This window comes from Sceloporus occidentalis, unplaced genomic scaffold (genome assembly GCF_023333645.1).
Source record: "Sceloporus occidentalis isolate IW3139 unplaced genomic scaffold, rSceOcc1.0.p SCAF_2, whole genome shotgun sequence".
NCBI classification, from domain to species: domain Eukaryota; kingdom Metazoa; phylum Chordata; class Lepidosauria; order Squamata; family Phrynosomatidae; genus Sceloporus; species Sceloporus occidentalis.
Genome location: NW_028316982.1, coordinates 90,631,504 through 90,649,534, shown reverse-complemented (window position 1 = coordinate 90,649,534; position 18,031 = coordinate 90,631,504). Strand labels below are relative to the sequence as shown.

Here is an 18,031-nt window from a genome sequence, read left to right as displayed (position 1 = left end):
TATGATTGAATTTGGTGATTGCTGCTTCCAAAATACAGTGCAATCCTCTTCCTGCTCTTGTAGATTTTCAATTCTCCTTGAAGTGGAGAAAACTGGCTGGAGTTTGAGGAGTAAGTACATCACCTTCCACATCAGAAACATAGGGATGACTGCCGGATGAGTTTTGAAGTTCAACCCTCCTCCCATCAGAGCAGCCCTGCTCTGAAAAGGTTTGACAGGGAGACAGTTTCCTGATCTCCTACCAGGGTGTCAAAAGAAGTGGAAGGATCTTACACCGCTGAATGACCTGATGCCTACACCAATGACTCTGCAGAGGTCTCTTTGTCAACCTCTTTAGGAAGCTAAGGTGGAGATGTAATGGGGTTCTGAACAGGGATAGTGTCACACCAGCACAGATTGAAAGAAAACTGTTCTCATTTTGTGACAACTGGGATGGTTTGGATCAGAGGCTGAATAGGTTCATTGGCTGGTTATGGAGATGGTACCAGCGCTCATGGAGAAAGGGGAGGTGTCTCCATATGCAGAAGAGACAATGGTCTATGTCCATGGTTGTGCAATGCATCAAGTCAAAGATATAGGAAGGGGTTAGCAACTAAGGCAAGAAATGGGTGTGTGTGTGCTTTCTGTAGTGCTCATAAGCCGCATGATTATTGTAATACAGTTCCCATCTATAATGGGGATTGCACAAATACAGTATCTGGTCTTATCAATAATGGTAATGTCTTAAATCTCTATAAAAGAGCGAATACAGGAAATGTTGGAACTGAGACCAAGTTTTCTCAGGACCCGCTTCTTCTCAAAGTTTTCTACTTTAATAGCGAGGGAATGTTAGATCATGGATCCGTCATCCTCAACACACTGTGACTTTGGTGCCTATAGTTTTCAGGGTCATCTGGGACCTCATGGTGAACCTCCATGAGAAAAAAAATTGTCCACAAACTTCCATTATGAGTAGGACCCAATGATTTGGATTTCATTGTAGGAGGGCATGTCCATCTCTCTAGCCATTCTCTCCAGAATAGGGCTAGAATGAGGTGGAATGACATCAAGGGAAATTAAGATCTGAGGAAAGGGCAGGCATCTCCTGATAGGATGCTGAATCATATGAGGCGATCCTCAGAAACGTTTCCTCCTCCTCCTTCTTTGCAGTTTCCCATAGTTGCAGATAGATGATTTTCCTTTTGCAGCTACCTCTGCTGGAAGTGAGGGGAACATCTCTTGGGTTCTGTATCCTTGAAATGGGCTTAGATGCTTCTTGGGCAGAAGGTGCTGACATTTCAGCTGAAGAAGTTATGAGTAGATGCAGAAGTTTGGTTGAACAAACTAGCTGGTACTCCATAGTCAAAGATGGATGGGAGCAAACAGCAACAAAAGCTGTATGAAGTAGCTTATTGCAGGTTAGAAGGGGTGCAGTCTGGATAGCCCCTTCCCACTGCGGTTTTAAGAAAGAACCCGCTTATAAAGCGCTGCCAGAGGTGGATGGGGCTACTGCCAGAATTCTTCAGAATGATTTACAATGCTCTGACAGAGGCACTGTGCAGGCGCAGGATAACTCATTTGTGCGAATCAGAGACCGTGAAGCAAAATGGTTAGCTAAATAAAATCCTGCTTTCTTTCAAGCCCTCCTTAAAGACATTTGACTAGGAGTGTGGCCACAAATGGATAATACCTGAAGTTATTGATGACAAATGACAACTCTATGAAATTAGGACACACTCAAAGACCTGTCAAAATTGAATGACTTGTTACTAGGAACATCCCCAGGCCACATATGCCTCCTCTGCTTGGCCTAAGAGATGAACCTTCCCAGCCAAAAATTAAAAGTAAAAATCTGACAAACACTCTCGCATCCTATAGGGGTGAGGAGCAATTTTGCCAGGTTTTTGATGCTATGTCAGGATAAGAAATCACTTCCAGTTTGGGGAAGGGGAGCCTCCCAAGCCTTAAACAATTTAGGGAAAGGGGAACCCATTATTTCTAGAAGGAATGCCTGCTACAGTAAAAAATAAAATTAAAAAATGAGTGTGAGGCCTTGGGCCACACTGGGGACTACATGGAATACACGAGTCATACTTTGTCAACTCATGGCTTATATGCAAACAGTGAGAGCCATGATAATCTATAAATACAGTAATGTGCCCACAGATATACTATCAAATTGATAGTTCCAAGGGGAAGTTGTCCTAATGAATGAGCTCTGACCTTCTTGCATCTATAAAAAATTCCTCTGGCCACATTTTGTGGCATAATAGACCACATGCCAACTTCCTGAACACATTAGCTTTATGTTGCAGCCCTGTTCTAGTTAAAGCCATTTCCTGTTATGTTCAAAACAGAGAGCTATGGCTTAATGTCTTCCATTAACCAAGATCAGAGAGATCCTAGTTTAGATGAGACAGAATTCTACTTTGGATGCAATAAGAAAGTTTAGTTTAATTCAAACTTTAACAAGACCAACAGTCACTTTTAACTTAACCATGATCTGTTAAGCTAGGGGACTTTACAACCAAACTACTGGTTGGATGCACAGTCAGTCCTGCTTAGACTAACAGGTCTTTCAGATAATTAAGTCTGGACCCAACACAATGACTTTGTGTACTATGGCACTTCATTCACCCAATGAAGCTGAATCAGGCCCAAAAAGAATTTATACCTTAATGTGTTTTATTTTACAAGATCATAAAACTGTTTGGAAATATATGGACCTCCAGATGCTGTGAAGAATCCAGCTGCCATCAGCTCCAGCCAGTACAGTCAGGGATGATTAAAATTGCAGTCCAACATCTAGAAGACCACATTTTTGCTTATACGGTACTTTTACACAATTATCTTGTCTAAGAGAATTGGAAGACATAGAACAAGGTGTTATACCTTTCACTTAACGCAAAGAAGCCATGTATGTTGGACATGTTTAGAAATCCTCTGTTCCCATCAGTTCTTCACAGGGAGGATAAAATCCCTATCAGTGCTATAGGTTTAAGGTCTTTATTTAAGAGAACTGAAATATGAAATTTCAAAATCTGCAAAAAATAAGAAATCATATCGTATAAAAAAGCAGTCAGGTATTTACTAGATCTCTTTACAGGGAAAATATGACACCAGCAATATACAGCAATATAGATGGAGCTCAAGGTGATACAGTATGCAGGACTGGAGAGTATGTGAAGCATAAATATACATCTTAATTCTGGGTTCTTAATGGATATTTTGACTTTGAAAACGATGTATCTGCTGAATCCTCTTCCTTTGTCTTATCCAGGAAGATTGCCAATTTGTTCTCTTTATCCTTTTTGATACTCCTTTTATGCTGCAAAGTTAAAAGAGCATCAGTGACAATTATTTTACTTTAAACAGTGCTTAAAATATTCTCTACCAGTTAGATTTTCTGGAGATGTCATAATTCTGTAAAGTACATCTCTACACACAGTTCGCTGCCTAGGTAGAAAACACAAATATCTCACTGTCCTTCAAACTATACTTATATCGCAGCCAAAACACCTGAAATTTAAAAGGATCATGGTGTTGTCATTCCGTTCATTTATCTACAGAAATACATATTTTTCAGCAGATTATGGTATTAGAATGTACTGCTCTCCTTAATACTAATAGGATGATTTCAGTGTTTGTTCACTACCTTAGCACAGTAATAGTTTCTTTGCCTATGCTGATTTTCTACTTACAATTTTTCAACATGGGGACCAATGAAAAGAGAATTCATCACCAGCAGTTTTTGAAATACTACAATTCATTCTATCATCTATTCTTTTGCATATATAAAGCTGGATTATCCAAACTGGTGTCTCTATTTGCTCTTTCATGTAGTAGAGGTTTCTGTTCATGAAATGGAGTGGGTGGCAATCTTCTGATTGCTCCCCTATTCCTATACAATGTTCATTTGTTATGTTCCATGCCATTCCAAGGGGTACCCCAATCCTCTGGAAAGATTGGGGGTGAAACAACAGACTTTAGCTGCCCTAGCAGGAAAAAGGGAATTGCCAAAAATTAGCTTGGTGTCCATTCCATGCCACCTTTCAGAGGCCTTGATTAGATCAAAAGGCCTTTTATAATGGTAGGTAGATATTCTCAAGGATTCCAATAACAATTGTTTTCCAACTAGCTTGCAAAATTTCTATTTTCTGTCTGTAACACTGTCATATTGTATGATTTTTAACACCTTTGCCTGATGAAGAAGCCAGTAAAGCTTCAAAAGCTTGCATTATGTATTTTGTGCATTTTGGTTAGCCAAAAATAAATAAATAAATAAATAAAGTATAACTGTTTCATGGATTTGGGGTGTTATTGTTTTTTGCTATATGGCCAACACAGCTACCCTTGAATATGTTTCATGTGGGTCAGTTTGAAGTCAAAGTGAAGCACTGCATTCAGTTCCTGATCCTTATTAATGTGTGGATAGTCTCATGGATTCAGATGAGAGCATCTTATCTGCTACAAATATTATGTTTTCCATCAGCTGGAGGGCTGTAAGCCAACAGTGGTTGCGTTTGGAAAAAGAAAAGGAAATTTTAATCAAATTTTAAGGGAAAAAATCATATCAATTTTTTTCATCAAAATTGAGAAAAAAGTGAACAAGCAGTTTGCAATACTCTGCACCAAACTTCTCATATGCAGAATCATTTTTCAAGCTCCAAAACTCATGTTCAGTATCCTTGCACCACATTCCATACTTCACATGACCCTGTCTAAAACATTTTACAAACTCATACCATCTGTGGATTTTTTGTTCATACATTATGCTCAAGATCTATTTTTTCTACAGTACAGAAGTAAGTCCCATTGTATTAACTGTTCCAAGTCAAAGACAGGCAGGAGGTACTAATAGCTGGTGAATGACCTAAAGGGTATAGTGGGCACTCTAAATGACCCCTCCCCATTAAGGGGGATGGGAGGTCTGTAGGGGATACATCTGGCCCATGGGCTCTACTTTCCCAACTCCTGTTGTATATTATGAGATTACTGTATCTGTATTTTTAGTTTACCTACATATCAAATATCTCTTGATTATAGTTATTCTTGCCAGAATACATAGTTAGTAGCTTTGTACTTTCTGTTTCTACCAAAGAAAATATGGAAGTCACCTGGAAGAAGGGCACACCACCATTTGTCTGAATACAGAGACTAGCATCAAGGTAGGAATTTTCACTCAACAGGCTCTGATTGGTCTCTCTTATCTCTTCTTCATCCATCAAAGAATCCTAGGGAACACAGTAGACATATAAACCTCACCTACAAGTTAAATGTATACTTACCAAAATGTTACAGGAGCATCACACAAATCCAAGGACTGTTTTGTTCTAAAGCTTACTGGTTGGTTTGGGTTTTTTGACAACTTCATTTCTATTTATACATTCTGCGAGTCAGTCATGTCTCTACTGCCCAGTATCACATCTTTGGAAAAGGAATTAAGGAAAGCTTGCTTCCCCTCCATTTAAATTCCACAACTACCTGATCCAAGTCCTCTGCAGTCACGAGTGCAGTTCTGAGCTCCCGCTGTTTTTGCCTTAATTTTTCAAGCAAGACGTCACGGGGTTCTGTTTTCACAACTGTTATAGGATAACAGTAATCTTTCCTTTGTGGGGTAGTTCCTTTGGGGGGAAAACCAAAGCAGTTTAAGTGACATCTAAATCAACATTTCCTTTAGGAGTCGAAATTCAATTTTTATTTAAAGTGGCTCACCTCCCTCCCCCCAAATATCTGCATAGTTCATTGTTCCCCAGCAAATACCTGTTGGGACATCTACTTTAAGTTCATCTCTCATGAATCCATTAACTCGAGTTAAGCCATGTTTTGATTCCTCAAGGAGTGTCTCTTCCTGTTTCATAAGCACATTCTTATCATTCTGCATCTTGTCAAGGAGCCTCTTGAGGACCGTCTCTTGAGCATCTTTTTGCCTGTCAACATGGTCTGTGACTTGAGCAATTGATGCATTGCAATTATCTTCCAGATTCTGAAAGCAAGATGAACATCTTAAGAAACCAGACCTGTATTCCTGGCAAATATTTGTTTGTTTGTCCAAAACAGGAAGTCTAGGGTCCCATGTGGCCATTTATGAATCTATTCTTTTTGGAAGCAGACTTATTATTTATAATAAATAAAAAGAAACAGATCCCTGAGGAGAGAAAAATGTATCCATCTTGAATACTTGCATGATTACAAATGTATAGCCAGCTTAATGGAGATAATGGCCTTTAGGGGACATAGCACAACATGTTCAATGGCAACTCCTTTCTTAAATGCACAAACTACAAAAAAGTAGCTTGGAAAAAAGGAAGAATAAGCTTTTGAAAACTAAGAATTCATTTCTGAAAGTTAAACATGCTTTGTAGAATTCCACTGTTCAAGCTTGTACATCTGGTTTCTGAGTACATTTTTCAGAAAGCCAAATTGTTTCCAGCACCTGGTTTTATACAGATTACCCCCTTCTCCTTGCTTCATCTTACATTAACAATTATTTTCTTAAAGTGCTTATGCAGTTCTACAGAATCACTAATGGATGTGAACTAACAGTTATTTTTCAGTTTCTCTGTTAAACGGTAAGCAGTATGAAAACTCTTTAAGATACTGAGTGAAAGTTGGTGTAGAGAAAGATAAATTTGATTAAAAGTTAAAGAAAAAGAAAGGAAGCAGTAAAAAAAACAGTGGTAATGTCCACCTTACCATTGCATACCCTTCCCTAACAGGAGTTAGCTCTTAAAGGATACCACACTTACTGCTCAAGAATTAACCAACCTTTACAACTAGAAAAATACATGGAAAGATTATAGGAAACTCAGTGGGTTAATGAGACCACAGTTGGAAATTACCTTCTAGATTATAATATTTGTGGTGCTAGCATATACTTGCAATCAAACAAGGTAAAGTAAGGTCATGTGTATTGAACACAGTAAGAGGAAACTAAGCTACAGAAGTCAAAAGCAAGTAGTAACTAGCTATAAGCCAGTTGGGCTGTAAATTTCTTACTTTCGCTAATGGTCATGCCAGCTGAGGATGATAGGAATTGTAGTGATGAGTGATGGACAGTGATGAGTTGCCTACTTCTGCTCTAAAGAGTTACTTCTAGATAGTGCAAGTGTCATCAGTCACATTTACCTTGTAGACCCTCTGTAGGTGTTCCTTCCTGCTGTCAAGGAAGGCACTCTGTTGATCAACCATGCAGATTATCTTCGAAGTTGCAGTTTTACCCCAGTTATTTGTTTCTTGCCACACATGCTCCAGACTTTTACCGAAGTCTTCACAGTGTTTAGTAGATTGCAATAGAATCTTAACATTTTTACTGCTGGACTGCCTGATCTCTTGGGAAAAGCCATCCAGAGGCTGGATCAATATGCTGTGTTGGGATGCTGCAGAGGTAGCAAGGCCAGTGGTTTGCCTATACAAAGGGATTTAACAGATTAGATCTAAATGCTTAGCCAGAAGCTATCTGAATTTCATGTATCGAAATATATTATTCAACTGGCTTATACCATTCATTTAACCAGCAGGTGCAAACCATACCTACAGTGTACAATCCCTACTATCTCTCTGTGAGTAAATGTATACATCAGTGTGTCATATTTTGAAAATTCACACGTGAAACAGAGAACCACAGAAGGAAAAGATCTCCCAAATAATAGAATGGAGGACATGTGGGTCTCATGAGCAGTTGAGAAACAGATGTCCTGAGTGCAATCACATCAGTAGTGTGAAACAATGGAAACAAGTTATCTTGGGCCACCTTATTACATGGAGAAGGCTCATATCAAAGGAAGTATCCTTTACCCGACCAAATAAGAGGTCAAGTACCAAGTAAACACCATAAAACTCAGTGAGGTTTACTCCTTGGTAAATGTATACAGGACTCCACCTTTACAGGACTGCAGTTTTGGAAAGATAAAATGTTAAAGTGGGTTAACACTACTAAGTTTCAGAGCTTCCATTCCAGGATTAATTTTACAAGGGATATATTGGCTTAAACTGATACACACACAGAAGAGATAGCATGGTGTAGTGGCCTGAGCACCAGGACTATGACTTTGGAGACCAGTTAAAATCTACTCACCCATGAAAACCCAGTGAGTGACTGACCTTGGGGAAATCACACTCTCTCACCCTCAGAGTAAGGCAATGGCAACTCTCCCCCAAACAAATCTTGCCAAGAAAAGCCCATGATAGGTAATAAGTCAGAAATAATAATAAAGAAATAATAGAGAAATAAGTTGGAAATGACTTGAAGGCACACCTCACACATATTAATAAACTATATACATGTATTCAAAAAGAACCTTTTAAGGCAGTGTTTGTTGCTGTCAAGTATGGTAGTGTAGACATACTCTAAATAAAATATCTGGGTCCATAGTAACAAAAATGTGTCAGACTATCAGAATATGCAATTTAATAATAGTTTGAAAGTGACCTTGACTTAATTTTTGAAACAAAATATATGATTAGCATCCCCAATAACAATTCATTTTGAATTCTGCAAATAGATGCAACACCAAAACAAAAAAATTAAAATAAATAAATGGGCCAGATAGGACTAAATGTTGCATTTAAACATATCTGGATGTTGAAATTTTTTGAACTGAAGTTTTAAAAATGTTAACAGCTCCCATGTCTGAGAACTTGACTAGGTAGGATGTAGATAATTATACAAGGTACATCTGCTGAAGATTGAGTAGCGTTTCAAAGATATTTGTTTCCTTACACAGTTATGTTGTCTTGTGCAGTGGCAATATTCTGCTTTAGCCTTCCACCTTTCTCTAAAACTTCACTCAGATTCTGCTGAGTTTCTTGATCTAGCAAATTCAACTGGTCCTTCAGAGTAGCAATCAGTTGGGCTGTACCCTAGTATAAATGTAGAAAAATAAAGAGGTTACAAACCTGATTAGCAAAAATTAGCCAAGTTAAAACTGTGATCATAAAGCAAAGGTGGACTATCTCTGTGCCCGTGTTAAAAGTTAGTTTTAAAAGGAATGCAGAGCAACACAACCAGCCCTTCTCACCAGTGCACCACAAGCTGTCAAGCCATTAATCTATGAACAATTATCAGTGTTTTGACAGGCACCACTTAGACCTGACATGATCTATTCCTTGTTGTGCTCTTAAAAGAAGACATACCTTTTTCTGTGCCAATTTTGCTACTTCCACCTGTTTCTCCAAGTTCTCATAATCATGCTGAAGTTGAGAAAACATTTGGGAACTGTCTTCTTGTAGCTTACTCAAAGCAAGAGAATGGGTTTGGAAAAAGGCAGTCATTTCTTCTTTATAGGCTATCATCTTTAAATCAGAAAAAGACATCACATCAGCATTTAGAAATACATTGACATTTTACTTGCTTTTTAAAAGCTATCCTAGTCTGGTGTGTATTAGTTCATGAAGCCAAAAGAGATATTTAATTGCCTTAATTTTGCTTTAATTCACTAGAGTAAAATGAATAAGACAAATGGGCAAACACAGTTTTTTTTAGTTACCTTTTCTGCCAGGGATGCATGTTTCTTTAAATTATTCTGGAGTTGAGCATTTATATTCAACACGAGTTTCACCACAGGTGACAGACTACTAAGTGCTCTGTCCAGTCCCAATGTATGCTCTTCCTAGAAACAAGAAATGTGAATGAAATATCAGAGATTTTTTCTACCTTTAAATTAATTAAGATACTTCTCCCAGAATGATTAGTTCAATTGACAGCCTTTAACGCTTAGAGTAAGTGACCTTTAAATACACCCACAAGAATATCCTTATATATTTAAGGCCCTGAAATGTGTATTAGTACCAAATTAATGTAAAACTGCATCCAATATTGGCAAATGAATATGGTGCTATGATGGGGCTAAGAGAAAGGTTTATTTCTAGGAGTTATACTTCTGGGGGTTGAGGCAGTTAGCATTAACAAAAATAAAATAAGATACACAACATCAATAAAACTCAAGTAAGATACACACACACACACAAATGCAGCAGTAAGACAAGTGGACTTAGTGAAAGAGATCTTTGTCATGTCAGGTCATGCTTGATGACAGGTAGCCAGTCCTGAAATACCAGTGAAGTTCACCCTTCACTGGTGTGAAGGATCAACAGATGCAGTATAAACAGTGAGTGAGTTGGCAATTAATAATAATCTGATTTGGCTGATAGTTTAAGATGACCTTGACATATACTACAGCTTTGATTACATAAACAAATAACCTAAAACTTATCAAGCTGCAATTTACTCCCCTGCAATTTTTTTTGATGATTTAATGCTTAAGGGATCCTTAGGAAGAATATGATCTGATTATTGGATAATGCCAGTCTTTGAAAACTTGGGAGCCCAAGAGACTAGGAAATCTGGTTAGTCACAGATTGAAGGTTCTACATCAGCAATGGTGAACCTTTTAGAGGCTGAGTGCCCAAACTGCAACCCAAAACCGTGTCCCTCAGGCTTTCTAGTAACAAACTCTGGCAAACTCTGTGCTGGGGCAACGGCACATGTGCCCACAGAGAGGGCTCTTAGTGCCACCTCTGGCACACGTGCCATAGGTTTGTCATCACTGTTCTACATCAATCTTCTATAAGGTATAGGAACTGAGGAACAATGCCTATATCAAAGCTACTTTTGGCTACAGCTCACAGGGGCGATGCTGGCTGGGAGATTTTGGTTACTGTACTCAAAAAAGTAACTTTTCCATATTCTGATATCATCTGCCTTCCCTGCAAAGCTGAGGTGGCAAGGTTTTCAATGATGGCCTTTATTTATTTGGCTTTTTGCTGTGACTGAACATCCACCCCACATACTTTTCTAGCTTCTTCTATTAGACCACTATCCCTAGTAACTAAGAAAAAGTCTGAAGACCTTGTCCTTTTGCCAAATTAACAACGCTAAACTAGTACTAGTCCAGCTGTCAGGCAATGCTTCATTTGAACACTGGGCTCCTCCAGGCCCAGTTAAGAATGCCATTATCTATTACAGATCAGGTAAGTTTGCATGTCAAAAACCCAGAATGTTTCATCATCAAAGTAATTTTATAACTGTTCAGTCATTTTAATATATATTGCTCTTATATACTTACAATCACTTTCTGCAAGTCATTTTTATTTTGAGAGGTCAATGACTCCTGCTTCAGTATCTTTTCAGAAGCTAGGGAAACTTCAGCAGAAACCATTTCTTTTACAGAGCTGAATGCTGCATCTATAGTTGCTGCAGTAACTCCAAAAGCTGAAGAGCTGGCAAATAGAAGATCGCCTGCTAAGACAAATATTGGTGTTACTGCTTGATTTAGTTTCTTTTCACCAGGCAACAAATATGTCTTAAAGGATTTCATGGTGTTTCACCTATCCTAAAAGTACTTTTTTGAGTTATTGTCACACAAAGTTAATCAAAAGCACTTACCCACTGAAAAGACATAAGAATCTAGAATCTGCTGTTGTTTGCAATAGTTCTCCTTAACAGAATTCTGCATTTCCTCAAAAAGAGCATTCATATGTTCTGTAAAGGTCTTTTGAGCTTCTGCATTATACTGCTCAACTGCTTTTTTGCGATCTAGTTTTGCATGCAGACCAGACACGTCTTTGGTTGTCTCTTCAACTGTAGTAAGCAGCTAAGACAGAAAGAAAATGTCATTCATCAAGTATTAGATTACAAAAATGGGGGAAATCAGCTGATGTACTCAACCTGAACATGGAGTAACAATTCTAAATTACGGATGACAGTTCTTGACACTTGTTTAGGTTTTAGCTGATACTAGATTCTGAGCTAAGACCATCTCCTCTTGGAAAATGGACTTGCAGCTTGTCAGCTGAACAGTCCCCACTGTGAAATGTTTCATTCCAGCACCACTCAACATGGAAGCTAAAGTAAAGGTAAGCTAAAGGTTTCCCCTTTGACAATGTTGTTTAGTCGTGTCCAATTGTAGGGGGCAGTACTCATCTTTGTTACTCAACTGAAGAGCCAGCACGGTACCTATTTATGTACTTGCGCTTTTACATGTTTTCAAACTGCTAGGTTGGCAGAAGCTGGGACTAGTGATGGGAGCTCACTCCCTCACAATGCTTGGGCCTTGAACTGACAACCTGCCAATCTTACAATCACTAGAGTCAGTATCTTAACCACTGAGCCACCGTCCAGTGTGCAGGACATTCCTATTCACACACTTCTCATAATATATCAGAGGAGGAGAGGGACTGTTCTGCTAGCCTTGCCAACACCACAGGCATAAATTAGCCTTGCTTTCAATATCGGTACATTGAACACAGTCATTTGAAGAGCAATGCCTACCTATGATTAGCTGCTCACATCTAGGGGTTCCATCCATACAACACAAGTCCCAGTTGCATAAGACCCCTCCACTTGAGCAGCTGAAAGCACCATCATTAACCTGTTGTCTAGCCCATGAGTGTGATGTCGAAGCAGAACAGGAATGTGCTCTACATTCCCCCTAATGTACACATTCCCTACACATGTGTAAAATGTCTAGTTTTATAATTAGGGAAGACATAAACTGCTTGGGCACCCGAGTTTCCAACAATTTCCTATTAATATTAAAGTCTGGCTTGAATTTAAATCTGGCTTTTCACTATTAAGCATGGCATCAAAAATCATGCTCTCCATACCAAAAACTAAACCCAGGGACCAAAAGAGGTCATGATAGTCTCTTCATGTAATGCTAGACCATGCTTTAGCGCTACATTAAAGACCACAGGCTAATGTACTTTTCACTTCCATGATTACCTCCCATGCAGCTAGGAAAGGAATTGAACAAGTATTTGTAGTTAATTTGTATTATTAATGGCCTGTCATTCATTATGTATGAAACAAAGGATACTCTAGTAAACAAACCGTCTAAAAACAAGATTTAAAGTTCACTCATTTAGCCATTGTCCAGTGTCATGTAGTAATAAATCATGGCTTAGCATTATATGTCAATATGGCCTATGTACAGATGTATTCTATACACATTCAAACCAATGCCAGCCCTACCATCTGAGCAAAACCAAGACAAAGTTGAGAGGGTGTCATTTAAGAGCCTTGTCTCCACAAGGTGGATTCTCACATATACATACATAAACTAAATCATACTAATGACCTGAATTCAGAATTTTAACAACTGTTCAAATTCTGCTCAATAGTGTAAGTTATTATCAAGTTACTGTAAACGTATTAACCATGCTAATGCTGGGGAAAATCTAGGTATTGAACCACATTACCTTGGTAGCAGTGCCATGAAGTTTTTCTTCTGCATTCTCCAAATTTGATGACACATACTCTTCTTCTACAAGACGAACTTTGGTTATCTCCAAGTGTTTCTGTGTGTCCTCCAGTTCTTTTTCCTTTGTCTGTAGGTCTATTTGGCACCTTTCCATTTCACTTTTTTGAACTGTGAATAACTCCGTGACCTTTATTAAAGATAATCCAAAACAGCCAAAATGTATTTTAAAAATAATATTAATATAAATTAGAGTAATACCAAAAGTATGCTCTTGACCACAAAGGTTTTCCCCCCACTATTTGGCAGAGTGAGGCAAGCTCCCAAAAGTGACTGATAACTTAAAAAGCAAAGATAAAAAATGTAGTCAGTGTTGTTGTTTAAAAAAAAAAAAGCTAAACATCTGTTATAAGGTATGTGCTTTTCCAATACCTAATAAAAAAGCAAAGACTTTTAATCTTCAGACTTCTTTAAGCCAGATTTCACTAGCATCGTTTTAAACAGAGTTTACAATCAACACCAATGAAATAGCTTGGCCACAAGAAGCCATGTAACACAATGCTGATACCATTAGCTACTTCAGTTATTTATTTTTAAAACAACTCTCTGAACAGACATAAACTTTAGCATTTTCAGTTGATGGGAAGAGACACACACTCTTCTCCTAATTGATGATCCTTGTAGAAAAAAACTATACTCTTGTAAATGAGGTGCTGGAGTAGCAGAAAAGCTTATCCGCCTGAATAGCATGTATGCAGGGCTCCACACACACACCCTTGCCAGGTGGTAAACAAAATGCCACCCCTTCTTTGAGTTTTCTGTGCATTGAGAAAAATATGAAGGAAGGATTGGTGGTGGCTTTGCTGAACAAGCGCAAGAGGCTAGTCTGCTTCTGCCTTCTACAAAAACATAGTACCAGTCCATTTTGTCATCTTTCCTTCCACCATGCTTGTGAAAGTATTGGGAAAGCATTTTCCTTCTCCCCTGAAGCTCTATCCAAGATGGTACAATACAATGTCTTCTCTAAAGCCATCACAAAGACATCTCCCTTCCTGAAGAGTTCTGTAATTAAGATACAACATAGGAGCTTTACATATCACTGGCAAATGTGGTGAAGGCATTTGTGGCAGTATCAAGAATCTGGTAAGAGAGAAAAGCCACCATGTACTGACCATGTTCATAAGCTAACAGCTACAGTTTAATGCTATTAAACGGAACTGCAGGTTTCTGCATCTCCCTTTTTCTGGCACGATGAATGGTTGAGGAGTATTCACCCTTGTTGCTCACCAACCATGATTTTTATCACGGTACACTGGGATCCATTTTGTCCAGAGAAGCAGGATCGAAAGCCATTATGAAGCTGAATTATATTACTACATCATAGTTAAAATAAACTACAGTTTAGCTGAGCTATGAACATAGACAACCCACATCTCACTTGAAAATGGAAGCAAATGCTTTTAGTTAAGAATTTATATTTACCTGCTACATTAGCTTCAGCAGACAATATCATAAGAATAATTTAATAAGAAAACATCACTTTGACTCCAAACAACCAAGTAAATAAAATTACATTTTCCTTTTCCTACTTGGACTACATCCCAGTATGTACTAAATAATGGCCCTATACAGACAGCCAGAATAAAGCTGCTTCAGTTCACTTTGGAGGTATGGTGTTTCAATGATGCATGTGTCCTAAGAGTCTGGAAGCTGCACCAAAGCTGCACTCCAGTCCTTAGGACTGGAGCATGGCTTTGGTGTGGCTTCTGGACTCTTAGGATGCATGTATCATTTAAACAGCATATTTGCATAGTGACTCGAAGCAGCTTTATTTTGGCCTGTCTGTATCAGGCCATTGTTAGCTACCTTTCAGGTCATCCTTCCAATATCTCACTTTCAGCCTGAAAAATTTTGGAAATGAAACATAACATTACACTTTCCTTATTTTTCTGAAAAACAGCTGGAAAAAAAATAAGATAACAACTGGGTTAACTTACTCTTTTCAGATTTTCCTCCATCGCTGCAATTTTATCAACATACTCTGCAATTTGTTCCTCCTGAACTGTCAGCTTCCCATGAAGAGCACTTTAAAATACACATAGTGAATAGTGAATAAATTAACTTTTTCCCTTCAAAGCAATATTTGTAAACAGTAAAGCAAAAAACCTAGGTACCTTATTTTACAATAAGATTTTCTATTTTGTTTCCACCAAAGTATGCTTAAGTTTCTCATATTGCTAGCTACATTTTTGTTTAAACCTTATCTGTAGACAATTTACACTGAAGTTAATCAAAAGTACAACATGGTCTATAATGTAGGTCTTACAAAGACAAAGAAATGTTTTCCACTTATGCCAGCTTTCCTATATAGGAAAGTTACCTAGACAGCTCATTAAACAAAGTCAAGTGGTACCTTCTGTAAAATAGTGCAGTATATAAACTGCAATCTCCTACAATCTATAAGGAGTTTAGAGGCCAATCCACCATCCCTTTCCAAGAGATATTCTGCATTCTGTGGCTGTAAATCCAGTTATCATTTTTAAAAAAACAAAAACAAAATATTTTTCATCCTTTTGCGTGTCTTAGGTTTCAAACAAGCACTGGGATACCTGTTCTGTCTTTCTCAGACTCCCTATTTTACCATACATCCTGTCTACCATGAGGAAGCAGAGGCAAATGAAAGTTGCAGTAAGATCTTCCAGTTTATCACCTCTTAACAGGAGCACTCTTGTTTAGAGTTCCAGAAAGGCAGGCTCACTTCCAGAACCCTGTATACCACTCCCTCCTCTTGGATTTCTGCCTTTTTTCCAACTGACATTCAACATTCCAAAATTACTGAAAATGCCACATTGGTTACTTACTGTGAAAGCGCATTCTAGATTGTCGAGAGGAGGAATCTGCACAACCTGGGTTTCTCCCATCACCACCCAGAGGCAGGCAGGAAGAAAAAAGATCTTGCAATAGCCAATGCAAAAATGTAGTTAACTCCTCCCTGCTCAGCCATCTCACTTACTACCCAAAGAACTCAAGAGAATAGCAGAACTAGAAAGAGGAAAACGCCAAACCATCACACCCCGTATCAAAACCTGAACGGTCATGACAAGAGGGGTAATTCTTCCACTCAACAACCCAGAATACACCTTCATACTGGCATTCTTTGTGTTGGCAAGAGGAGGAATCCACACAACTTAGGACATACCCAAGCTCTGAATACCTCTAAGGAGAGTAGGACTGTTTGGTAGTCCCTGATTACATCCCACAGCACCCTTCCTCCAAAGATGGTGTCCGCTGACCTGAGCATGTCAATCTTGTAATGATGAATGAAACAAGCAGGCTGACCTACAAATGTCATTAATCAAAGCATTTGAGGAAAAAACTGCAGCAGTGGCTACTTTGGTTAAACACGACATCACATTAGCAGAGCGAGGCAGTTTACCCAAGTTGCATGCCATCAGGATGCATGCCTTGAACGTTGGGCAGACATGATGAACTATTTAAAGCTAAATTGGAGTAAGATTTAGAAGTAAATATTACTATGAAATATGATGAAATTCTAGGACCTTAATAAGTAGTAATTATCAAGATCCAGTAACAGGTAAATCAATGTTAAACTACAGTGTGCCTGGAAGCCGTGCTGGGGAAAAAGCCTCGCGCCCCCCGGAAGAAGTAATGGGGCGCACTCCTGTGGTGCATGCACCATGGTGGACACAAGCCCCATTATTTCTAATGGGTCTCAAGCGTATGTTTTTTCTTTTATGCACGGGGTGGGGTGGGGGATGGAACAGATTCCCCACGTAAGAAAAGGGCCCACTGTATTAATAGCTAAAAAGGGATAAAATCAAGGAAGTAGATACAGTTTTTCCTCAATTAGTAAAAGTGATTGCATATTATACATAATTATACAGAATAGCCAAAAACTACAGTTAGGAAGTTATCTTATCTTTGTTACTGTCTATGTTTTTGTAAGGGTTGTGGTTGTTTCTGTTGTTGGTGTGTGTTTGATTTATTAATAATAAAATCACCATGCTAGAGAGAGTCTGACCTGAAGAGAAAATTGCAGCAAAAGGTGCTTGTGCTGTGAAGTTAGAGACTGCTGTGGCTGTAGGAATTCCTGGAGTGGAATCTGGCCCATGGCATGATTTGGACCACTGAAACCATAAGATTTAGAAGTCTGGCTAAGCACGTTAGATACAATGACCTTGTATCTAATTGGACCACCTTAGCCTCTGTCATAAAACTGCACTGCCTTTCTTCTGAAATGAAAATCTCAGGACTGAGACCAAGCCAACTGGCTTTTATTGGAGTTCACCAAAAAGGCTTGAGGCTGTAAACAATCCATGGTCACTTTGAGTTCCTGAAAGGATGAGGCTGTCAGTAGAAAATTGCCGAGTTATGAATAAGTATAAGCCCTACAGTTTTGGGTGTGCTACTAGGGTAAAGACTTTTAGGGCAGAGCCCAGCCTGAAGAGCAAAGCATAAAATTGAAAAAGATGGTGACTGAAGGCAAACCTGAGGAATCCTGGTGATAGGAATCTGCAAGGTCCGTAGAAACCAGAAAGATCCTCCCAAATGGGTGACAGCATTTATGCACAACACAGGAGTTTTTGTGCTTCCAGTCTGGAATTTACCTGATATCCTCTCTCCTTTTCAGAATTGTAAAGATGGAGAAACTCCAGAAAAATGTCCCAAGGGAGGGACCTGTTCTGTAACCTTGATGTGGAAGAGATGCCTGATGGCCTGAACATAGATGTACATTTACTGACTGCCCTTTGGAACTGGAAAAGACAGAACCTGCATGAATTTGATTCCACAGGCAGGGGGAAAGGAGGATAAGATCCACATGTTTGTGGATG

The 18,031-nt window shown here is 38.7% G+C and overlaps 1 protein-coding gene across 1 annotated transcript in view; it reads right to left on the bottom strand.

The window, feature by feature from the left end:
* Positions 1 to 2,647: 2,647 nt before the first annotated feature.
* Positions 2,648 to 18,031, bottom strand: part of LOC149318671 (kinesin-like protein KIF11) — a 31,958-nt gene continuing 16,574 nt past the window's right edge. The window contains exons 11-23 of the mRNA XM_089508347.1: positions 17,807 to 17,953; positions 15,176 to 15,263; positions 13,180 to 13,368; positions 11,366 to 11,573; positions 11,046 to 11,221; positions 9,468 to 9,590; positions 9,115 to 9,273; positions 8,702 to 8,841; positions 7,108 to 7,387; positions 5,743 to 5,965; positions 5,464 to 5,603; positions 5,097 to 5,213; positions 2,648 to 3,307 (exon numbers count right to left, since the gene is read on the bottom strand). Of these exons, the coding sequence (XP_089364473.1) occupies positions 3,182 to 3,307; positions 5,097 to 5,213; positions 5,464 to 5,603; positions 5,743 to 5,965; positions 7,108 to 7,387; positions 8,702 to 8,841; positions 9,115 to 9,273; positions 9,468 to 9,590; positions 11,046 to 11,221; positions 11,366 to 11,573; positions 13,180 to 13,368; positions 15,176 to 15,263; positions 17,807 to 17,953 (2,116 nt within the window). The 3' untranslated portion in view covers positions 2,648 to 3,181. The remainder of the gene's footprint in view (positions 3,308 to 5,096; positions 5,214 to 5,463; positions 5,604 to 5,742; positions 5,966 to 7,107; positions 7,388 to 8,701; positions 8,842 to 9,114; positions 9,274 to 9,467; positions 9,591 to 11,045; positions 11,222 to 11,365; positions 11,574 to 13,179; positions 13,369 to 15,175; positions 15,264 to 17,806; positions 17,954 to 18,031) is intronic.